Source organism: Podarcis tiliguerta, assembly GCF_965153285.1.
Source record: "Podarcis tiliguerta genome assembly, chromosome: 8".
NCBI classification, from domain to species: domain Eukaryota; kingdom Metazoa; phylum Chordata; class Lepidosauria; order Squamata; family Lacertidae; genus Podarcis; species Podarcis tiliguerta.
In genome coordinates this window covers 8,032,095-8,056,668 of record NC_139541.1, presented here as the reverse complement: position 1 = coordinate 8,056,668, position 24,574 = coordinate 8,032,095, and the positions used below count along the sequence as shown (strand labels likewise).

Sequence of the window (24,574 nt, the reverse complement as noted above, 5' to 3'; positions counted from 1 at the left end):
TGTTTTTACCTTCTGTTCTGTACTTGTTTGTTTGTATTATTCGTTTATTGATTGTTAAAATAAAAAAATATTATATATATATAAAAAAAAACGGAATAAAACAGCAGTAGCTTATCCGAGGTTGCTTGGTTTCATTAAATACTTGCAAACTGCCTCTGGACATTGATGAATCTCCAAGCGGATAGCCGTCAACACAGCAAGCCTTTATCATTTCCTGGGCAATCGTGCCGCTTAGATCTCCCACTTACTTGTGCATGGCAGGGAAACAGGATCGGTCAAAGCCCGAAAATAGCCTTCCTCACAAGGGCACGAGGTGGAACCTTCGGAAGACGGCAGAGTGTGCAAGGGACATTTTGAGCAGGCGCTGTTGGAGATGTCCTCTTTGAAGAACCCAGGTGAGCAAGCTGCAAAGAAGAGAAAAGAAGGGTTGGGTTAGTCCTCCTGGGGTTCCTAACCATGGCCGACAACACGGACCGGTGTATGGAGAGATGACTTTTATCGGAGAGACCCGAGTTCAAATCAAACCACAAAGTCATTGTTCAATCTTAGTTCCCCATGTGTTCAATGGGAATGATAGTTCCACAAGAACTTAAGAAAAAGGTAAATCCAAAGATCATTAAGCACTTTAGTTTTCAAAGAGAGACACACTCAGGTCCTTTTAATCTGTTCAGTGGAAATGAAAACACACTCCAAGCTGACGTGGGGCACCTCTACTGCTGCTGCTGCTTCTTCAGGTTTCCAGTGTGCCTCGTGACTGCGCGTGCATCATGGTGAACGCACATTACAGGGGAGGGTGGAAGGACGTGCAGAGGAAAGCCCCAGCCTACCTATGCCATTGCCTGAGACGAGCAACTCTTACTTATTTCCTGCATGAGTAAACTCTTCCATAGGAACTCAGTTTGCTCCTCAAAATCCCTCTGGAATCGCGTCACTTCCTCGAGGGATCTACAAAGGAAGAGCTCTTTGGAAGCCTGCGGTTCCCGTTTGGAAAGCACTCAATGCGGCCCGACTTACAGCTTTGCCTTAAGTCAATAGCTGGCATGAGGACTCCTTTCTTGCAAGCAACAGCCTCCTATGGGCACTGCTACCAGGATCGCACCAATCCAGTGGCCCTCAGGCAGAGACTCCATTCCATTCAATGCAGAGAAACTATTTTTCAAAACACCGCCTACTCAAAAACCTTCCTGTGAACCAGACAGTGGTAGAAGCATCTTGGTGCCTGGAGAAAATGCCATGGTCTTCCCAATGGAACTCTGTACCATCCTGTCTGGTCACAGCAGCCCCTGATGCCAAGAGATAATGTCCCAGGCTGGGCTGGAGTGGGGGAAAATACTTTCCCGAATCCGATGGGCCATAACTGAGGCTGCAGAATGGAAGCTACAAAATACCATTTTGTTAACAGTCCCCCTGAACATAGCAAATCTTAGCTATTTGAAATGGTTTCCCGCATTTTCAGACTTCTGCCCCAGGTGGAACTTTACTTACACTCAAGAGATTGCTGGTTTTTTTAAAAAAGAAACACACACGCACGTACACCCCCCCCCCCAGGTTGTTAAATGGAAAAGAGGGTCTGGTTCTTGAAAGCTGCCTCCACAGAAACAGCACCCCCAGTCTTAACCTCTTTCAATATCTTGTGTGTGTGGTCTGCAATCTCTCCGTTTGCTTAGAAACAAAAGTGCTGGCTGTAAAACTGTCATGCTACCAAAAACAGGCGGTGTGTGTGTGTGTGTGTGTGTGCACGCGCGCGCGCGTGTAGAAAAGGGTGCTTAGGTGATTATGGTGGGGAATTCTGCTCCCTCCAGAAAAAGGATCTCTTTCGGCTTCTGCCTTCAGGAAGAAGGTAAAGGTAAGGTAAAGGTACCCCTGCCCATACGGGCCAGTCTTGCCAGACTCTAGGGTTGTGCGCTCATCTCACTCAAGAGGCCGGGAGCCAGCGCTGTCCGCAGACACTTCCGGGTCACGTGGCCAGCGTGACAAGCTGCATCTGGCGAGCCAGCGCAGCACACGGAACGCCGTTTACCTTCCCGCTGGTAAGCGGTCCCTATTTATCTACTTGCACCCGAAGGTGCTTTCGAACTGCTAGGTTGGCAGGCGCTGGGACCGAACGACGGGAGCGCACCCCGCTGCGGGGATTCGAACCGCAATTGGGGGTGCAGAGAGGGGGGGGAGGGAGGCAAGTTGTTCCTTTCCCTCCATTTTGAATTTGGCAGCTGGCACCATTTTAAACCTGAATGCTGGGGTTTTTGGTTCTCTCGCAGAGGAGAAAGAGAGAAGATTTACTTAAGCGATATTTAAAAGGTGTGCAGTTAAGCCCAGCTGGCTTGGACTTGCAGAGTGTGCCAGGAGGCAGTAAATGTCTGGGCGGAAAGGGACCGAGAATGCTCCCCTCCCCCTCCCCCACCGCCACCCCACAGGTGCCATCTGAAGGAGTCTAGAACACATTTCTAGTTTGAGTGGTTAAATGCCCACAAAAGATAAGCGCAGCCACCCTTGGCCGAGACACGCTTCCGTGTGCAATTATTGGGCAAGTCGAGGCTCTCCCTGGGACTTCCACAGGCAGGTGTGCCGGCAGCTGCTTCCCCAGTACGAAGTATTAACAGGGAGTGGTGGCTGTGAGGGGGGTGGAAGAGGATGTTGCCCACCAGGTGTCTGCTGCTGTCCCCCCACCTGGTCTGTTGATACCTCACAGCAGTTCAGAATCCACAGAAGCCCAAAACCACTCCCCGCAGAAGATGACTGTTTAATAAACTTGGGTAAGATGGCAACACCTTCTTGATAGTTTGGAGTCCCCTAAACTGTAGCGCGGGTGGCGCTGTGGGTTAAACCAGAGCCTAAGACTTGCCGATCAGAAGGTCGGCAGTTCGAATCCCCGCGATGGGGTGAGCTCCTGTTGCTCGGTCCCCGCTCCTGCCAACCTAGCAGTTTGAAAGCACGTCAAAGTGCAAGTAGATAAATAGGTACCGCTCTGGCGGGAAGGTAAACGGCGTTTTCATGCACTGCTCTGGTTCGCCAGAAGAGGCTTAGTCATGCTGGCCACATGACCTGGAAGCTGTACGCCAGCTCCCTCGGCCAATAAAGCGAGATGAGCGCCGCAACCCCAGAGTGGGCCACGACTGGACCTAATGGTCAGGGGTCCCTTTACCTTTAAACTATAGCCCAGAGGGGGCCTTAATGGGACAGCGGCCAGCTCAGCATGACTCGTGATCATTTGCACCGTGATTTCACATTACAGTTTTAAAATCTTAGATAGATTATGGATAGCTCAGTTGGTCAGAGCGTGGTGTTGCAGGTTCAATCCCTGAATGGGACAGCTGCATCTTCTTGCATTGCACGGGGTTGGACTAGACAATCCTCAGGGTCCCCTTCCAACTCTATAAAAAAGACAGTGGTACCTCAGGTTACATACGCTTCAGGTTACATACGCTTCAGGTTACAGACTCCGCTAACCCAGAAATAGTACCTCGGGTTAAGAACTTTTCTTCAGGATGAGAACAGAAATGATGCTCCGGCAGCGCAGCAGCAGCGGGAGGCCCCATTAGCTAAAGTGGTGCTTCAGGTTAAGAACAGTTTCAGGTTAAGAACGGACCTCCAGAACGAATGAAGTACTTAACCCGAGGTACCACTGTACAACGTTTCTGCAAAAACTAGGCTTGCAACCCATTTAAAAGAGCATGTCAATCAATGGAAGGAATTAGGCAGTTAAGTTTGCATATGGGTAAAACACAATTGTCCTGGAGCAAAAAGCATGCACTGTTGCGGAAGGATGCATGAATGCGCCGTCTCAGAAGAGGCATCCCCTCCTGCAGGCGAGAGAGGACGACTCCGAAGAGGGCTCTTGCCATGGGCGGTTTTAAATAAACACTTGTTTTAAGGCACCCATTTTTTAAAAAAACATGCAATCAAGCCCTACTGCCTGACCAATCAGGGGGACACCTTTTAAACCCATTCAACGCTGCAGCCTGACTAATACCATCAATACAAAAGGTACGTCCTGAGAGCTGGACCATTGCATACAAACATAAGAAGTGGAATGTTTGCTGGCAGGTGCCCTGGTGCTTTTTCAATAATTCACCTTCTGAACATGACGCCACTCGGCTGGCCCCGTGCCGCAGGCAAGAGTGCAGTAGCACACAATGCCATGCCAAGGCTCTGGCGGGTGGGCAGTTGGCCTTTTGAGATCTTGTCAGCCAGCCCCCGAGTTGCCAAGCGAATAGAACCCTCCTTGGCAATCTCTCTTACTTGAAGGCCAGAGCAGGGAGAGAGGCAAAACACACACAGAGAGATGGTGATGGCTGGTGGCAGCACAGAACCTGCCAGCAGGAGCTAAAAAGGAGTGATGGGGGGGGGGCTGGAGGGGGGGGGCGGGAATGTGTGCAGGAAGCCAAGAATATCTGTGTTTATTCCTGAAGATAAACTGCCTTTGTTTCCTGCCCAGGGGCCTCCCTTTTCACAGAGGCCAGAGGGATGGGAGGTCAGAGTATCTTTACACAAAAGGGCAAATTCCTTTTTCCAATCCCGCCCCCCTCCCGCTGGAGGAAGCCAGGGCTGCAGAATGCGACTGGCCTTGGGAGGGAGACAGCTACAGCCCAATGGTGGAACGCGTGGGCAGGGTGCAGGTGGGGGGTAGCCAGGCCAGCAGAAGTCAATGCCCCCCCCCACACCCAGTGCAGTTTGCTGCAACCCCCAGGGTCTCCGCCAAGCAGAGGCTCTGAAATCTCCTCCTTGCCCAATACCCATTGGTGCCAGAAAACTCAAATGCAGCGACACTCGCTTGCCTTGCTCTGTACTCTTTGCAACGCCTAGCAGGCTGGAGCTATTTCCTCCCACAAATTCCATGTTTAAAAAGCCAGGGCGAGAAAAATGAACACCACTATTGGAGGAGAGGGATGCGGGTGGCGCTGTGGGTTAAACCACAGAGCCTAGGGCTTGCCGATCAGAAGGTCGGTGGTGCGACGGGGTGAGCTCCCGTTGCTCGGTCCCTGCTCCTGCCAACCTAGCAGTTCGAAAGCACCTCAAAGTGCAAGTAGATAAATAGGTACCGCTCTGGCGGGAAGGTAAACGGTGTTTCCGTGCGCTGCTCTGGTTCGCCAGAAGCGGCTTAGTCATGCTGGCCACATGACCCAGAAGCTGAACGCCGGCTCCCTCGGCCAATGAAGCGAGATGAGTGCCACAAGCCCAGAGCCACCCACGACTGCACCTAATGGTCAGGGGTCCCTTTACCTTTATTGGAGGAGAAGGGAAGGTCGCTACCCAATCACTAATTCATTTGTGTGACTTGACCCAGTTAAGAAGGAATGCCAAGCAAGCCATCATTTAGGGGATTCCCAAGGCCTTCCTGCGGCACTAAGATTTTTTGGGGGGGTTACACAGGATTCCTTAGCAGGTGAAATCTGAGAGTCGCGTGTGGGTGTCGCCTGAAATCGTGCAGACGCTGATGCCAGGAGATAGCCAGATAAATCTGGAGAGCGCGGCAAGCCATTTAAGCAGCCATGAATCAAGGCTGGAGGAGCAAGGAGACAGCCAGGAGAGCGAGGCGGAGGGGGACAAAGGGACATGTCAGCCCTCGCCATTCACAGTACCAACAGCCAGTCTGGTTTAATGAGGGCGAGTTTATAAGCCAGCGGGGTCCCTACCCAAGCCTCATATACAGATGCACACATACTCTCTCTCTCTCAGGGGAAAACAATGCCCCCATTCACATAGGACAGAGGACCAGTGTCTTTGGAGACACCCCTGCTAAGGGTCCAAGGCTTGGGGCTTAGTTGGGGGTGGAAGATGGCTGGGTGCTTGGTCTGCGTATGATTGCCACATCTCCCCAGATGGATTGGAGAGAAGATGGGAAGCTTCTTCTTCTGCTGCTGCTGTTAAGGATGCTTTGAGCCGGGCTGGAGGCTCACTGGAGGTGGAGATGCCATTGGAGAAGGGAATGGGGGGGGGGGAGGTGGGGAGGTGCTCCCCCTTTCAGAAAGGAGGCCCGGATTAGGAGATCTGGAGGGGGGCTGTGCCACGGCTGGGGCAGCTAACAGGGGAGGGCAGCCTTGAAAAGAGGGAGAGGGGCCCACAGAGAAGCAGCTTATCCCATCATGAGAGAGAGCTGGGGTTAGGCAGGTAGGCTTCTGCAAAACGCTCAAGGAATAAATGGCTTAGAAGAAGAGGAGTTTGGATTTGATATCCCACTTTATTGCTACCCGAAGGAGTCTCAAAGCAGCTAACAATCTCCTTTCCCTTCCTCCCCCACAACAAACACTCTGTGAGGTGAGTGGGGCTGAGAGACTTCAGAGAAGTGTGACTGGCCCAAGGTCACCCAGCAGCTGCATGTGGCGGAGCAGAGACGTGAACCCGGTTCACCAGATTACAAGACTACCGCTCTTAACCACTACACCACACTGGCTCTCGAAGGGGGGAAATGGTTCTACGTTCCTCCCCCCCAAGAGACAACTGATGGAGAGACTTTCTCCTAGGTGTGCGGCTGAGAGGCAGGGATGTAACAAGGAAGACCAAGGCAGAAAGGAGTTAGGGGGGAAAAACAACACCAGTTATTCCTCTCCACCCACCGCCATCACTCTTGGAGCCAAGGCCACCCTTTCTTCTTTTTGATTCCCAGAAGCAGCCCCCCCCCCCACGGCATCTCCCCTAGCACCAGACAAATGCAGAGGGTGGGACAAAGGCACTGGCTGTCACTGTGGAAACCAGGCTGGGTCTGCAAACCAGCGCTGTTGGTGGTGTGGGGGTGCGGGGCAGGTGCTGGGTGCCGTTGTAGAATGGCAAGGAGGAAAGGAGAGAAATCCTCTATTCTGCTCCAAATCCAAACCAATTCCCCGCCCTGCCAGACTAGATGGGAAATCTAGGCAACACTCTCACCTTTCTTTAAAAGAAAGAAAGAAAAAGAAAGAATTTGGCTTTTGATGAAATCCCGCACATGGTTGCAGGAGGGCGAGCGGCAGCAAGATAAATGTGCTCTGCACAAGCTCAGAGGCACTGAAACTCCGGTTATCAACCACAGAGGGAGTGGACACAATGTCCAGTCGTCCACCCCAGCTCCTCCGTCCAGTCCCCCGCAGCAAGAAAACTATCTCTGGAACTCCAGAGGCCAAGCAGCATCACTCTCAATGGAGATTAGTTGCTCCTTAGCGCCTCTCTGAGCCCCACTGCACCCCATGTGTGGCTAAAAATGAGTAAGAAGGTAAAATCGCACCCCCTTTAAATGCAGGCTTGTTCAGCCATGTCTCCGCCGAGGGGTACATTGCTCTCTCCAGTCATGGAGTCTGTCCACTCCATCGAAAAATTGAATTCCTTCTCGTTGACGTTGGAGAGAGGCCACCTGAAGAAACTGAGCAGCCAGCAGCTCCCTTCCCCATGTTTTGGCTCCCCCTTTGGCCTCCGATATCATGCAGGAGGGAAGTGAGATAACAGCCTCTATCAGGTGAGCCTGATAGTGTTTATGGGGGAGAGAGAATGCTTGCTCAAGATGCCTGTATTACCCCATAACCTTCAAGGTTCCTTATCTCCTTCTCCCTCTCTCTTTGCAAAACCCAGGCACATTCCTGAAGCAAAGCCTCTTGGCGGCTGCTGCCTCCTCCTGCCGTCCCCCACAACTCCCCACCTTCCAAGAAGGGGGCTCGCTCAGTTGGATTGGTGGGGAACAGAAGAGCAAGACAGGTGTGAGTGGCGGGAGCTTGGCTGCTGCTCTCACTTCCTCTATATGGCAGTATAAAAAAGGAGTTTGGTAAAATGGAATCAACCCTGGAAACTTCTATATACAAGATGACCATGAGCTTTGACACAGTGGCGTAGCGTGGGGGGTGCAGGGAGGGCCGGCCGCACTGGGCGCAACATCTGGGGGGGGGGCGCTCGCACTCGCAGCTCTCTGCCCCTACCTGGCTCACTCACTCTCTCTCACTGCAGTGCTGGCTGTGCGAATCCGATCCGAGCCGCCGGGTCGCCGCCCACTGTGGAAGGGAGGGCCACTGTGGAAGGGAGGGTGCCAGGCGTGTGGTGCGGAGAGAGAGCGAGGGACTATCTGGGGGAGGGACAGTGCAGCGGGGGGGGGGGCGTGCAAATTACTTGCCTTGCCCCGGGTTAGGGGGCGCAAATTACTTGCCTTGCCCCGGGTGCTGACAACCCATGCTACGCCACTGCTTTGACATGAGCTGACTTGCGAGGCCACTTGATTCTCTACTGATCCACTCTCCCCTGTTAACCGATTCTCTCCACATTTTGAATCCCCCGAAACAGAAGGGCAGTGCAGGGGCTACAGCAGTACTGAGAGAGATGCATGGTCCAAGGATCTGACTTGCCATTAGGTAGCTTGCTAGGTTCTTTGTCTAACAGAGAAAGTCCTGATGCCCAAAGGCCACTATTCCAGAACTTGGAATTGAGAGCTCTTTTAAGATCAGGGGCTGAGGGGGTGGGGAAGGGGGGTCTCTTTCTCGCTCTCATACACACGCCAAGAAATGCTGAATGCGTAACATTTCTGGCCAGACTGGAGAAGTGTAGAATACATATCTTCAGCCTTTGTCAATATCAAACTTCACCAAACAAATGGACCAAGGGGTAGCAGCAGTGAAATACTTAACAAGCAACATTAACACTTTGGCTGAGAAATAGTAATAATCTGCTGGGACCATGCAGCAGGACAAGACAGAACTGCAGAGAAAAAGGAACATTATGGGTTGGCTTCCTGTTAGTCGTCTCCCCACTCCTGTGGCTTGCTAAGGCAGAGTTGAAGTGGGGGCATGAAAGAAGAAGAGAACAGCCACCCCATCCCATAAGAAACTTGAAGACACATTTCCTGGGGCTCTCATGTGAGTTGACAAAGGATTAGAAGTCTGACATTTCCATGGGCCCCAGTAGAGAGAAACTGCTGGTACCTGACAGATCCAGCACTTCTCAGAGTGGAACCTGCCTGTTTGCACCTGACCAGCGTCAGATAGCTGGAAAGACTGGGAGCGTGAGGGGCAGAGTCCTTGTGGGTGCTATGCCGACATAACAGCCCCCCGGAAGTCCTTGTGGGTGCTATGCTGACTATGCCCCCCGGAAGTCAAGTTCCCAACTTGAGGGCAAAGAGAAACAGCAACTTGAGGGCAACGAGGAACAGCAGCCAACAGCTGCCTCACATCTGTAGAAGTCATAGAGCCTGCCCTGGACACTTTATGGAAGCGCCATTTTGGTTCAGGTGGGCTTTGGGTGACTAGGATGAAGTAGGGGCATTGTGACATCAATTCCACCCTCCGTTCCCTTCACTGGGCTCTTACAAGCAGTGGCGTAGAATGGGTTGTCAGCACCCGGGGCAAGGCAAGTAATTTGCGCCCCCTAACCCGTGGATTTGCGCCCCCTAACCCGTGGATTTGCGCCCCCTAACCCTAACCCCCAGATGTTGCGCCCGGTGCGGCCGGCGCCCCCTGCACCCCCCACGCTACGTCACTGCTTACAAGTATTGCTTTGTCCTAATGCCGACTGGGAAGTTCAGCGACGCAGGAGTAAAACAAGAAGCAAAGCCTAGTTACCTCTGCAGCTGTCCCCGTCCTTTTCGTAGCCCTCGCGGCAGCGGCATTCGCCAATGGGCACCAGCCACTCCCCGTCCGAGTTGCAATGCATGAACAGGTCCTCATTGGCCAAGGCATCCTTGACGCACTCGCCCGACACCTTCGCCAAGGCCTGCGAGTCGGCGCCAGCAATGGTCTCGGGGAAGCTCGCCATGTTGCGGAAGACTTGGGGGCATTTCTTGTAATAGATCCGGACAGACAGGAGGGCCACGCAAGCCCCAATGTCCTGGAAGGCCAAGTAGAAGCCCTTTCGGGTGAGGGGGCCCACCGAGCGCACTTCCATGTTGATCTTGACGTTGCGCGTCTCAAAGTCCTCCCGCACCGTGATCTCGTCCGGGGCAATGGTGTCGATCTTGCGGAACTGGCGCTTCTGGAAGTTGATGCCGTAATCCACATCTGACTCCGCGTAGAAGAGGTTGAAGGTCTCCTTGCACGTGCCGGTGGCGCTGGGGAAGCTGTTGCAGTCTCGGACGGTGAACTTGAGCTCAATGAAGATGCGCTGAGCTTCGCCGCGGTAGATCCAGTTGGTCCTTAGCCAGTTGTCCTGCTCCCCTTCCATCACGTTGCAGACCGAGTAGATGTAGATGAGGGACTCGTTCATGACGTTCTGGAGAAGATCCCACTGAGGGTGGGAAGAGAAAATGGCTGCCGTTAGAGGAAATGTTTCTTCTTGCACAAGTAATAATCCGTGGAAGTGACAGCCACTGGAAACAGCAGCACACCACAAAAAACCGATTTTGAAACAATAGGTTCAAGCAGAGACTATCTGTGGTTCAAGTGCCATGCAAATGTAATGCCTTCATTTTCAACTATGGCTAATCTGCTGTCCTGGGAAGCTGCTAAGTCAGACACGAAGGCCACAGATTTCCCCTACTGACTGTTCCAAGCATCAGATACTCAGAGATGGCCTTTGCCCACCATCAAGGAGCCTTTACGGGGCCTTCTTGGTAGCAGCTCCTCATTTATGAAAAGCCCTCTCTAGTGAGGTGCCCCTGCCTCTCTCACTAACATCAAGATAGGCATTTGAAATGTTTTGATTCACCCAAGTGTTCGATGGCTCAAATATATACTGTTTCTGGCAACCTTGAAATTGTTTAGCTATGAGGATATTAGATGGCTTTTATTCATTCATTCATTTATTTATTTTTAAAACCTTGTTTGCTGTCCTGGGCTCCTATGGGAAGGAGGGATAGAAATTTAATGAATAACTAAATAAAAGTAAATCTTTAAAAGCCACTCATGTTAATCCCAAGTAAATATTCTTGGGGGTGTGTGTGTTTTTTTAACGCAAAGTTTGCTTAGGAATTCTTCTCTTCCTTCCACGCTCATATTGCCTCTTCTTTGAAAGGAGCATCTGAACCAGATGTAAGCATTCAATCTACATTTCCCAAGTCATTATACCTGCCGTTTATTTCTCCCAAGACGCCTACCCCTGTTTCCTCCTCCTTTTATAATGTGAGGCAATCAGCAACGCCCAAGCTTCAGTTCCACTAGAAACCCACTGCCCTGTGAACAAATCCATTGGACACGGGGATGGTCTCACCATCCGGCATCTTAGGGACAGGGGTGGGTACCATTCAAAGGGCAGCGTACTCTTGTGTTTCGCAGGGAAATTGCTTGCACAATGCAGTTTCCTTAAAGCAGGAGAAACCTGGCAACAAGACTTACCCCCGCGCCGTAGGGACTGGTGAGCCAGCCCAGATCCCCTTGTGCCTTGGCAAAGTCCAGTACGACAACTAAGGAGAAAAGGGATAGGAAGAAAAAGACGGTTATCGCATGGAGGACTCTCAACCTCGCAGAGAGCTTCATGCTCTGCAAAGGACACAGGACCAACTCCTCCCCCTCCCCCAATTTTTTTTGTTGGATCCTATAAAATTAGAAGAGGGACGCAGGTGGCGCTGTGGGTAAACCCTCAGTGCCTAGGACTTGCTGATCGCAAGGTCGGCGGTTCGAATCCCGCCGTTCGGTCCCAGCTCCTGCCCACCTAGCAGTTCGAAAGCACCCCTAAGTGCAAGTAGATAAATAGGTACCGCTTTATAGCGGGAAGGTAAATGGCGTTTCCGTGTGCGGCACTGGTGCTGGCTCGCCAGATGCCGCTTCGTCACGCTGGCCACGTGACCCGGAAGTGTCTCCGGACATCGCTGGCTCCCGGCCTCTTGAGCGAGATGAACGCGCAACCCTAGAGGCGGACACGACTGGCCCGTACGGGCAGGGGTACCTTTACCTTATAAAATTAGAGTTTGGGAGGGGTATAAACATCCCTGGTTGTGGCATCCCAAACTACGCAATGAACAGCTGGAGCTTTCCAATGCCAGGGTGGAGTGATTTTGATTTGGACACATAGAGGAGGCGTCTTGCGAGGTTTATGAAGTCCCAGCATGTCCCAGAGTGCACACCCTGCCACATTAAGCTATGAAGAAGTAGAAGGAAGAGAGATAGAAGGAGAGGGGCAGGTAGCTTTAGCCCTCCAGGGCCCAGAGAACCAAGCTGCTCCCAACTTACACTGGTGAAACACTTTCAGACCAGAAAACCCTGCCTCCAAATCCTAGCTGTGGCTGTTCAGTGGTGACAGGGAGCAACTCTGCCCATGCTCAGGGACGCTGTTATTTAATACCACTGGCCATGTCTTTAAAGTCTAAGCCCACAAAAAAAAAACCCTTTCCCAATACAGTGGTACCTCAGGTTATATATGCTTCAGGTTACAGACTCCGCTAACCCAGAAATATTACCTCAGGTTAAGAACTTTGCTTTAGGATGAGAACAGAAATCGTGCGGCGGTAGCAGGAGGCCCCATTAGCTAAAGTGGTGCTTCAGGTTAAGAACAGTTTCAGGTTAAGAACGGACCTCCAGAACGAATTAAGTTCTTAACCCGAGGTACCACTGTAATGCTTAGGAGACCATGGCGTGGAACCCCAGGCACTTGGTGAATCTGGACCAGCAAAGAGCTCCTTTCTCGCAGCCAGCTTGGAAGTCCCTGCCCTTCTTTGCGGGGGGGGGGGGGTTGATATGAACATCCCCACAAAGTGGGTGTCAGGCTGCAGGAGGAGCAATTTTGCCCTGCCTCGTTACCCAGATCAGGCCCAGGTGCACATAACTCTCTGCAGTGTCAGCAGGCCAGCTTTGCCGCAGGGCGCTTAAGGAGCCTGAGTCAAGTTGAGTAACACAAAGGGGTTTCTTAATCTCCTGCTTGTGGCTGTGGTGTCCCAACTTGAACAGCTAAGCCACCCACCCAACAGGGCTCCTAGCCTGAGTTTAAGCGGGCTGGGAAGTGGGCAGGGGATGGTCCAGCAGGGATGGATGCTGAAAGCATGCCTTTGGACAACACTGAGCTATCCTGTTGGATGCACCTATTGCTCTTGTGGGAAGGGCCCTGCAGCTTTCACACTCCCAGCCCCCAAAATAAGATCAGTGCCGTAGTTCACACAGCCATTTCGCCACTCGTGCTACATAGGGCCAGATTTAGGTTCGATGAGGCCCTAAGCTACTGAAGGTAATGGGGCCCTTTCTATGTCCAGCTGTCCTTTGTCAACAACAAATTGTCACTGTTTTTTGTGTTGAACATGTGCTATGTGGTCATTTACGGACCTAACAGGTATCTAAAGCCATTTGCACATGTTGCCATGTAACCAGTCCTTGCAGAACGTAAGCACCCTATATACAGAAATGAGCAAACCAGTGATGTTTTAGGGAGCAGGCTAGCAGGCAGGGCCCATTACTTACATCATAGGAGCCTACACAACACAAAACACTGTTGCTGCATGTAGGTTTTATTTTGTTTTTTATCTTATATTTTGGAAATGTACATCCAGGGTTTTTTCCTGTTTAAATTTTTTTGGGCCCCCAAGAAAGTGGGGCCCTAAGCTATAGCTTGTTTGGCTTATATGTAAATCCGGCACTGGGGCTACATCTGAAGTGCTCATGCAGCCCCGTTGGCCAGAAAACAGCACCTTGTTCCTGACTAAGGGGAAGGAGGGAAGTGAGTTTCGCTGCCCTGCCCTGTGGCTGCAAGGAGAGAACCAACCTCTCCCTTTGGGGAGCTGATTGAGAAGATATGTCATGCGTCCTTCTCGTAAAAGACAGGTGCTTTCCTTCAGTTTCAGTTCCAAAAACTGCACACATTGCTAAAGCAGATACACGTGGGCCCTCCTCCTCCAGCTGGTCTCTCTGCCGTGCTCAGTTTGGTGGGCTTACCTCCACTTAGTTTTAAAGCATGCTTTTATTGCAGCCATGCTTGTTACACTAATCAAATTATTGCGCCTGTGAGAAAACAGGCCATAAATGCCACTTAATTCTCCTCTACCTGCAGCAGACACATAATATACCGTATTTTTCGCTCTATAAGACGCACCAGACCACAAGACGCACCAAGTTTTTGGAGGAGGAAAACAAGAAAAAAAATATTCTGAATCTCAGAAGCCAGAACAGCAAGAGGGATCGCTGCGCAGTGAAACCAGCAATCCCTCTTGCTGTTCTGGCTTCTGGGATAGCTGCGCAGCCTGCATTCGCTCCATAAGACGCGCACACATTTCCCCTTACTTTTTAGGAGGGAAAAAGTGAGTCTTATAGAGCAAAAAATACGGTATTTATTATTTCTCTTTCCTTTGGTTTTGGGTTGCAAAACAGCTCCCCCGGTTAATTGTCTTTAATACTAGCATGTTTTTCACGGCAGTCGGCTGAGCATTCAGATAAATGCTTTTGTGTCCAGTCTAAATCCACCATTGTGCAACGCTTAAAAATAAAATAAAACCCTGCCATCTCCCTAGGTCAACAGAAGCTGGCCCTCCCAAGCAGTATCACCTTAACTCTTTGATTAGGCAAAGATATGCCTGCTCTTCATAGATTTGTAATTCTCCAACTGAGTGCTTCGGACAGCACTGGGCAGTAACCCCAAAGTCTCCTGCAAGTCCAAAAGTGCTGCTCAGAGGAGGGTGCCTGTTATCTCTCTGCATGCTTCACAGCTCTGCCTTCTCCATGGATGGGAAATCTTGTTGACTTCTCTGCTTCAGCTGCCTGCCTGTGTCCCTGCCCAAGGCTCTTGCTCTGCTCCTGTCTCCTTTGCAGGGCAAAAAGATGGAGATGGTTGCCCACCCGCTGCTCTCTTAAACCCTGATAGCCACCGGTCGTGCCTCCTTGGGCAAGAGTTTTGTGAGCGAAGTCTGCTGGCAGGAAGCTGCCCTCGGACATCCGACATCCGGAATCCCTGTTATCTCACTCTTATCTCGTAGTCAAGCTCCTTCCTTGGTTTACTTCTATATTTTCCCCGTTGAAAGGTGGTGAGTAACCTGCTCAGGCTGTAAAGCAGAGGCTGGTTGTTTGGGAACAGGGTGGGGGCCCCATGACAGAAGGGCAAAGGGCTCCCAAGAGAAAGGGAGGGAGGTGGGTGGCCCCCAGGGATTGGAAGGCCAGTCTGGCCAAGGCCAGGCGGAAAAGGCATCTCTAGAGAGCGATCCCTGGGCACAGTCCAGAAACCGTATTTCTCCTGCAACCGAACAAAAGCCCCAAGTCTTCACAAATATGTTCAGCTGGAGGAAGGGGCCTGCAGAGGCCAAAATAGAGCCTGGTGGGTTTTCTTGGGGGGGGGGGGATTCTGCTGAAGCAACAAACATGCACTCAGGAAGCTTTTGCAATCGCAAGTCAGATTGCTGCTGTACATAGCTCAGGGTGGTCTGCTCTGACTGGCAGCAGCTATCCTGGCTCCTGTTTTCCAAAACCCTTTCACAGGGACTGGACCAAGGAACCTTCTGCAAGCAAAGCAGATGTGTCCCGTCCTTCCGAAGTTGCCTTTTTCATGAACTCTGGCTCAGTGCTGTCTACTCGGGCTGGCAGCAGCTCTCTAGGGTCCTTTCCAGCCAGCCTGCAATCCTTCTAACTAGGACTCAGCCTGGGCATTTCCGCATACAAAGCAGGTGCTGTATCTACCGAATTATGCCCCCCCCCCCAAATCGGCTCTACCTGGCCCTCCTCTCTGCAAGGGCCCTTCGCTTGTCTCTCCGCAGACAGAAACCCTGCCAGCCTTTTGGGGTTTCTTGTGCCTGCCGCTCTCCAGAGATTCTTTCCCCCCACAAATCTCTTCCAGATGCAGTCTTTGGATGGGCTGCTTAGGTTTGGTTGCCAGAGCTCTAAACCTCTCATTAATGTCACATCCCAGCATGGAAAACTAGCCTGGTGCATCTCAGAGAGGGAGAGACGGGTGGAGTTGCCTGCCTCTTTTTGCCCTGGACTCTTGCCCTTCCCTGCTCTCACGGACACTCAGTTTGATTCTCGGACTTTGGACCAGCCGTAAAGGGAGGAGCAACCAGTCTAAGCCTCTATTCCCAGGAATCTGCGGAACCAAAGAGCTGGAGCTGATCAGAGGTGTCTTCTGAGTCTCCCTGGAAGCACCCAAAACTGCAGTTCCCGGCTCTCCCTGACTTGAGCAACCACAGCACAGAAGGGACCTCAAGGACCATCTAGTCCAACCCCCTGCAATGCAGGAATATGCAGAGGGATCAAACCTGCAACCTTGGCGTTATCAGCACCATGCTCTAACCAGCCGAGCTATCCAGGCAGAGCACATTTTAAAATGTGCTGGACTGGCACCGCTGCACTGACTGCAGAGCTGATAGGGTGGGGATTTGCCTCCTTGCGCTGCCCTCAAGCCAAGGAGCTGGGCTGTGGGTTCCAGGGTATCCCTCACATTGCATGGCAGGCTAAAGGGTTTGTTGGGTTGTTGTTTTTTGCTTCTGAAGGCCCTTCTGCCACTCCACCAGAATGCAACCCTGCAGGGTCAAAAGGCCCGCCCTGCCCCTGCACCCAGCAAACACTGAGCACCACGGCCCTCTCTTGCCTTAGGCACCAGGTCATAGAACCGCAGAGTTGGAAGGGACCACGAGGGTCATCTAGTCCAACCCCCTGCAATGCAGGAAACTTCGGCCCAACTCGAACTCATGACCCTCAAACTCATGACCCTGAAATTAAGAGTCTCGTGTTTTTCCAAGCTATCCCAGGCCTTTGGGAAATGGAGGCTTTTAATACTTGCCTACCCACAGCCAGCTTTGCTGGACCCATTTAGTCCGGCATCCTGTGGCCAAAGAGACACTTCTGGGAAACTCACAACCGAGGCATGAAAGCGACTCTCCCTCCCCTCTTTGTCCCCCAGGAACGGACATTCAGTGTACGCTGCCTTCAAATCAGACTGAAATTTACTTACTTTGTTTATTTAAAAGCCCCAAGGACTAATAACCACACACAACGTCTTTATTTAGGACATTTATAGCTACCCCTTTCTCCAACCAGCTCAAAGTGATGTACGCAGACCCTCCACCCAATTTATCCTCACAACCACCTTGCAGGGTAACTTGGGGTCCCAGCCCTGATCCAGCCCTCCAACCGCTCTACCGCACTGCCTCTCCTTTCCCAGCCCCCTTAAAGCAGGAAAAAACGGCAACCCTTCCCTTCCCTAATCGGAACCTATTCAGCTATTTTGATTTATTGCTAAAGAAAGGGGCAAGCAATGCTCTCTTCCCTCCCCCCCACAACCAATCCCCCCCCCCAACTGCCTGCCTGTCATCCTGCATGGCTTCCCTTAACTTAAAATAAAAATAAATAAATAGGCAAGCAGCATCTGGAACAGCTTTTCTTTCCCACCAACTTCCAGAGTTAATTTTAAACTTTGCTCTCCCCTCCCTTCCCAGTATGTGGATTTGATTTTTTTTTTGACTGCCTGTATTTCAGCCACATGGAAATGGGGAGGGAGGGAGGGAGAGAGAGAGAGAAACCGCCCCACAATTCTATACATGACAGAGGATCCATGACCAAGTGGCACACAGGAATCTGCTAGTTAGGAGCGCAACAGGATCCACACAGAGCCCGAAGCCAAAGAGCTGGGCTTTACACCGTGATCTGCAAGAACAGCCTTGCCCAAGCCCTCCTGCTGTTTTGGCCCATGGTTCCCATTGGCCTTAACACAGCAAGCATTTAAAACTTTTGCACCTCAATTGCCTTCTTTACCCCATCCTTTAAGAACCCAGCGCCAACTACATGGTACCACTAAGACTGCGGGGGGACGACGACTCTGGGGCTGCCAGGATTCAAGTCGAGAAGATGCCAACGTTTCTCTGGGCACAAAGTGGATCTGCCTGACTCCCCAGAGCCACAAACCGCACCTGCACATTGGGGCTCTGCAAGGAAGGTTTAAGGGCAGAAGGTGCCCCAGGTGGACATCAGCTCCTCCAGCACCTCTTGCTTTTGAGAAAGTGCTGATGGAGCAGAGAGGAGGTGCTGAATTTCCTACAGGAACAGTAAGTCCGGGGGTTGCTGCAGGCCCAAACCAAATGTTTTGGAAAGGACAGAGCTTAGTGGCAGAGGTAAGGCTACCCTACTGAGTCGCAGGAAGGAAGGAAACCTCTGCCAGTCAGTGCAAGCAAGACGGATCAAGGGTCTAACTCTGTCTAAAGCAGCTTCCCGTGGTCCTAGTGCGGTAATGAGAGCGCGCAGTCTGGTGGCTCTGAAGAAAATGTTCTGGATAAGGGTGAAATTTTGCCGTTTCAGTTTAGCAGCACAAAAAAAGAGAAGCGGAAATTTACACATCCCCGCCCCATCAGTTCCAAGCTGGGAGCCGCAACCAGATTTAATTAACCATTTGCATTCAAGGCCAATTACTTTTAGGCATCTTGGGAGAAAAAGAACGCATCAGAGAGTGTGTCTCAGGGCACTGCTTTGGAAGCCTGAACTCACAAAGGTTGGCTGCCCCCCCAGTTCCAGAGACTGACAAGAGACTGCTACACAGCAGCCCAGGGCTGGAGAGGAACTGTTTACTGGACATATCCCTGCTAGGCTCCCTCCCTGGTGTAATTAGAGAGCCCAGGCGGCCATCCAGCCTCTTCATTAACATTCCTGTCTTCTCCTGCAAGCCAGTGGGCTCTTCAGGTTTGGAAGAGGCAGGACCACCCCCCCCCCTTTCCCATGGGGAACCTGACTCACTCCAGCGGCACCAGCGCCTCTCCTCGCCACCAGACCCACCCCCCCACTCCAGTGGCTTTTTCAAAAGAAGCTGATGAATGTGCGAAAAAAAGAAAGAAAAAGAGTGCGAAGCCAGCGCCAGCGCTACTGCCGCCTTTGAGGCTAAAGGCTTGGAGCGGCTGTGTCTCAAAACCCATAATCCACATTTCTCTGGTCAGCAAAGCTTCCGTCTCAAAGTGGCTGGATGGAGGCTGCTTATGCCAACTCTGGCTTCTCCTCTTCTTCCTTGTCCCAAGCTGCTTTTGCAAGTACAGACAAACAGTTGGTTCCCAAACGCCTCTGTTTTGGAACGCTTCGGCTCCCGAACGACAAAAACCCTGACGCAACCGTTCCGGTTTTTGAATGATTTTCGGAAGCCAAATGGCTTCTGAGCTGCGTTTTTCATTTCCCCCCATTGACTTTGCAGCCAGCCCATGGATCCTCGGTTTTCAAACTTTTTGGAAGCCAAACGGTCTTCTGGAACAGATTACTGGTAAGTTCAAAAACCAAGGTTCCACTGTACCAACCAGCAGGGCCCGAATGGGAAAAATGTGGCTCCAGGTAGTTGACCAAACATGCTGCTGGGTTTTGAAGCCATTTGCCATTCAATTCCCGCCTGCCCCCCTGCACACACACCCATCAACCCCATGCCATGTTATGCTGTACTTCCTTTTTAGATGTTCCAGCTGGGTGGGGGGCTTATTACTATTTACTAAAGAGCAGGTCCACCAGGGAGCATGGAAAATACCTTGTGCAGAAGCTCCAAAGTGCTCCCTGCCCAAGCCAAAAGCAACTGCTTCCCCTTCTCCATCTCCCCGGGGATTCTGCCTGGGTTCCCCAATGATGGCCAGCTGGGCTCTAATAACTCCAGGGAGGGAGCCTAGGAGGGATCTGTCCAGTAAACAGGGAGTCCTCCAAGACATGAGCCACTTTGAGACTCCTTAAAGGTAAAGGGACCCCTGACCATTAGGTTGCGGCGCTCATCTCACTTTATTGGCTGAGGGAGCTCCGGTCATGTGGCCAGCATGACTAACCCGCTTTCGGCGAACCAGAGCAGTGCACGGAAACGCCGTTTACCTTCCCGCCGGAGCGGTACCTATTTATCTACTTGCACTTTGAGGTGCTTTCGAACTGCTAGGTTGGCAGGAGCAGGGACCGAGCAATGGGAGCTCACCCCATCGCGGGGATTTGAACCACCAACCTTCTGATCGGCACGTCCTAGGCTCTGTGGTTTAACCCACAGCGCCACCCGCGTCCCTATTGAGATTCCTTAGGGTAGCGATAAAGTAACCTGGAGGTAGGCTGTGTGAATTGTGTATTGATTTGTAATGATTTGTTGGGTCTCTGGACCGTAATAAAGATTGATTGATTGATAAAGCAGGATATCAAATCCAAACTCCTCTTCTTCTTCACGGCTCCCACCCACCCCGGTTCTGAACTTTGCATTTTGGGGACTTAAAGTACCCTGTGCTACATTCTCCAGAGTTCTGCTCTAAATATCACTGTTGCTGCTTCCTCCCACTTCGCTCTGCCCAGGTGCGAAGAAAGGTACTGCATGCTGCCAGGTCTTTTAAAAGGGGAGCGGGTAATAAACACAAGAGTTTGTAGAAAACACAGGAAGCTACCTTAAAGGAGGTTGGAATTCGGGTCCATCTTGCTCAGTGTTGTCTACACTGACAATGGCCCCCTAGGGTTTCAGGCTGGGGCTCTTGCTCAGCCCTAGCTGGAGATGCTGCCAGGAACCCAGGGCCTTCTGCATGCCAAACATATGCTCTGCCACTGAGCTACGACCCTTCCCTGGGAAGAACAATTTAGGAAGGAGAGCAGAAATCGTGTGGTTCCTTCATGAAAAGGGGTGACATATATCCAGAGACCAGGACTGGAATGGTTGGTCATATAAGCCAAGGCTGGGGATCCTGTGCCCTGCCACATGTACCTAGACTACAACTCCCACAATCCCTCACCACTGGCCACCAGTATCCAGACAGCCACAGGGTCATCCCCAGCCCTGTCCCAAAAGCCCTTCTTGCTTCTCAGGGCAGCCTTCCCTCATCTGGTGGCCTCCAGATGTTTTGGACTACGGCTCCCATCAGCTCTGCTGGGAGTTGTAGTGCAGGCCAGCAGGAGAGCACCAGATCAGGGGCAGTTAACCCCATGGCTTCGCCATAGCTCAGCCCCATAATACCAGATCAGGTTGTAGTGACTAAAGAGATTAGGAAAAGCCTTCTGTACATGCTCCAAGGACTGACAGGGCTCCACACATTCCAGAGACAAGACGTACCACTGAAAATATGCTCTGGGGTGATCCCCTGGGGCCAAATATTTAAATCCTGGCTTTCAGGCAGAAAAAGTACACACCTGTGGGCAAGTCTGGGCTTGTTCCACGGAAGGGCTTAACCTGGAAGGAATTTTGCTGCTGGCTTGCCCCCCACTGTGGTGCTGGGTCAAGCGCAGGATAGGCCCAAAGACTGGTCCAGCACATTTCAAGGACCTTCAGGCACACCGGCACCAGGTTCCAGATTAGCCCCTTGAAACCAGAATTCCAAATGTCAAATATATAGTCCCAGGCTCAAATATTCCTGAATTCCCAGATTCTGCTCAAAAGGATGCAGAGTTCAGAGCTACCAACTGCATAAGAGAGTTGGAGCAACGGCTCCAGAGACCGTGAAGACACCAAGCATCCGCCTAATTTCCAGTGTGGCAGAAATCAGAGTAAAGGAAATGGAAATGGCTTCCCATACACGCAACCCCAAATCTGCCCCTGCTTCCCACACCACCCTGAAAAAAGTGGAGACTGTGGGTGATCAATCTCCTGGTGTTGATTCAGCGCCCCTCCCTGACCCACCCTTCTCTTGTGGCAACCAGAATATTTGCCTCCCTTGCCCAACCTGGCATGAACCATCCCTGCCACAGCAGCGGAGGCCCAGTTGTGTAAGCAAGGCGTGTGAATCACCACATTTCCCAGAATGTTACCAGCAGGGCCCAGGATCGGAACCTTGCTCTCCTGCCTTGTAGCCAGTGGGAAGTCCTATTTCCTATTTGGGGGAAATCAAGTGCTTAGTAGTCCCAAAGGCCGGGAGCAGAGGCGTATGCAAACTTCTGCGTTCCACAGAACTCTTCTTCAGACACAAGCCTCTTCATCCATGTGCGCTTACTTGATCTCCCAAGGCAGAAATAAGCGCCTGCCCAAAGCCAATACCTAACACTCCAAGGAATAAGTCGGAACTCTTTAGAAAAAATGAATATCTATCTATTGATCCAACGCAGGAATTTTTAAAATGCCCTGCAACAATTTGCGCCTGTTTAATGAGCTATTCAAGACTCCAAAGGCCGCATTCTGCTTAAGGCGCTCGAACCCGTGGAGGAAAGAGGTTGCCAGCGCCCCATTCCTCAAACGCGGGGCGCATCCCAGGAGGCCGAAAAACGGACCGCAGGAAAAAGACCGATCCCAGGCCCACCTCACCCAGTATCCTGTTCCCGAGCAGGACAGCCAGGTAGAAGCCCCCAAAGAGGGCATAAAGGCACAACAGACCCTTCCCACTTCTAGTTTTCCAGCACGGAGAACTTGCAGGTAGACTGCCTTCGAACCGGGAGGTTCTGCTTAGGCATCGCTAGACGTACGCTCCTCCATTACCATAAGGTGCCGGCTCCACACAGCCCCTTTGGTAAGGAAATCCACCCATTAGCTTTGTGCGGTGCGAAACGTTTCTTTTCCCCTCCGCTGCTCTGAAACCCAGCGGCGGCCCCGTCGCCTCTCCAAACCAGCCGGCAGCCCCCTCGCTTCGCCCCCCGCGCCCCTCTTCTTCTCGCCCGTCCCTCGCTGGAGATTTCAATCCGCACCTGGAGTTTAAAATACGCGCACAGAAGGACCCGCACCGTCTACGCACCGACTTTGGGAAGGGCAGGGGGCACCGGAGTTCGCCAAAGCGAGAAAAAACTTTTCCTTTTTTTGCCATGCCGTTGAGCAGAAGCGACCCCCAGCCCGCCAGCCCCCAAGACGCAGTCTGTCCCGCTCCGTCTCGGGGTCCGGGAAGGGCAGGCAGCCGTGCGCGTTTCCCCTTCCCCGGCGCGGCTCTCCGTCGGCGCTCAAGCCGGCTGGTCGGAGCGCGGCGTCGGGGGAGCGAGAGAAGGAGAGTCCCGGGCCGGGAGGGGAAGCTTCTCACCTTCGCGGGTCTGGGCGCCCTGGAGCGCCGCCTGGAGCAGAAGGAAGAAGGGGACGAGGAGAGGGGCGCCGGCCCCACGGAGGCTGCCCATGCTGTGCCCGGAGCAGCGCCTTCCTGCCTGGCTGGCTGGCTGCTCGCTTCGCTGCCGCCGTCGAGGAAGCGCCTGGGCAGAAGCCGTGTCGCCTCCGCAGCTCCGGAAAGCTCAATGGGAGCCGGTGGGAAAGTTCTCGCCCTGTTCATTCATGCCCATGCTGACGTCACGCGAGCCACGCCTCCCCAGCCGGCCGCGCGCCTCTCGCCTCGCTCCCGCGCTGCCCTCCGGCCCGGGACAGAGGGATGCAGGAGGCGCAGGCGCAGGCAAGATCTGGAATCCTCCCCGACGGGGCGCGGCGCAAAGGGTCCCTGGGGTCCCTTGCGCCCCGCTCGGCTCTGATCGCATTCCCTGGCGGGGGCGGGCGCACTCCATGGCCCCTGCGCACCCCGGCCCGGGACTCACCCTCGACCCCGGGGGTCCACTGGAAAGTTGGCTCTCCCCTCCATGCCAGTCTCCTCTGCCCCCAGGAGGTAGTAGGCAAAGGCAGAGCCTCCTTATGGATGGCGATGCCCAGGTGCTTCCTGGATACACACTGAACAGCCACATCAAAATCCATATGATGTATTTTTAAAAAACAATCCTGCATGCTGTAGGATAAAGGTAAAGGGACCCCTGACCATTAAGTCCAGTAGTGGCTGACTCTGGGGTTGCGGCGCTCATCTCGCTTTATTGGCCGAGGGAGCCGACGTACAGCTTCCGGGTCATGTGGCCAGCATGACTAAGCCGCTTCTGGTGAAGCAGAGCAGCGCACGGAAACGCCATTTACCTTCCCGCCGGAGCAGTACCTATTTATCTACTTGCACTGGCATGCTTTCGAACTGCTAGGTTGGCAGGAGCAGGGACCGAGCAACGGGAGCTCACCCCATCGCGGGGATTCGAACCACCGACCTTCTGATCGGCAAGTCCTAGGCTCTGTGGTTTAACCCACAGCGCCACCCGTGTCCCATGCTGTATGATAACTGGGACCTAATTTACAGGATCGTGCCACAAGGATGGCCAAAATAATGTAGCAAATCGTTCTGAGGCGTGCGGTATTGCTAGCCCTGTAAAGATCAGCATGCAAGCTTTTGCCTGGTTACTGCAAAGCGGTATGTGGACTGCAGGGGCCCCCTCCCCAATTTTTGTAGCCCCTCTGACCCACATTCCAAAGTTTCCTGGCCAGTTGAGGCCCCTTTTCAGAATGACACACAGGCCCTTCTGTTCCTCAGCCTATGAGGTTTTCCCCAATTATATTGATTCTTCGGTTCCCACCATTCAGCCTGAATGGTTGGAATATTTGTTGATGTTCCATGACAGCCCAGCACCTCAGCCCATTGTTTGTGGCCATCAGCACTGAATTTGAGCCTTGCAACGCCTCCTTAAAGATATTGTTTCTTTATTTACGCATCTGCATCGAGAAGTGCACTTTTTTCTATAAGGAGCTCAAGGTGGCATTCCTGCTTCTCCCCGCCCCCAACCCCCGCAATAGCAACCTTGTGAGGTAGCTTAGGCAGACAGGTGCTGACTGGCCCAAGGTCAATCTCAGTATTTGAAATATGCTGTATTACTAGCACAGTAAACAGATACAGCAGACTTTCCTTTTCTGTTCAAAGGTCTGCACTGGAAAAGTGTGCATTTAACGAAAGCAACGTGGAGGGCAGCCAGATCTCCACAAAGAGGCAGTTCCATAACTGGGGTGCGGCCACCAAGAAGGCCCTGCTATATGTGCGGTTGATCTGCAGACCACGCTCACCAAGGGCACCTCAAGAAGAACTTAAAACCAAGGTAGGAAGGAAGGCGGCCCTTGAGATGAT

General features: G+C 52.4%; 1 protein-coding gene across 2 annotated transcripts in view; it reads right to left on the bottom strand.

Annotated features, from left to right (window-relative positions):
- Window positions 1-23,012, bottom strand: part of EPHA2 (EPH receptor A2) — a 37,294-nt gene extending 14,282 nt beyond the window's left edge. Inside the window, exons 1-4 of one of the 2 annotated variants that reach the window (XM_083453814.1) lie at window positions 22,688-23,012; window positions 11,214-11,281; window positions 9,507-10,167; window positions 249-404 (exon numbers count right to left, since the gene is read on the bottom strand). In XM_083453814.1, coding sequence (XP_083309940.1) covers window positions 249-404; window positions 9,507-10,167; window positions 11,214-11,281; window positions 22,688-22,778 — 976 coding nt within the window. In that variant the 5' untranslated portion in view covers window positions 22,779-23,012. The remainder of the gene's footprint in view (window positions 1-248; window positions 405-9,506; window positions 10,168-11,213; window positions 11,282-22,687) is intronic. The other variant, XM_083453815.1, reaches the window with a different exon arrangement.
- Between the last annotated feature and the right edge of the window lie 1,562 nt (window positions 23,013-24,574).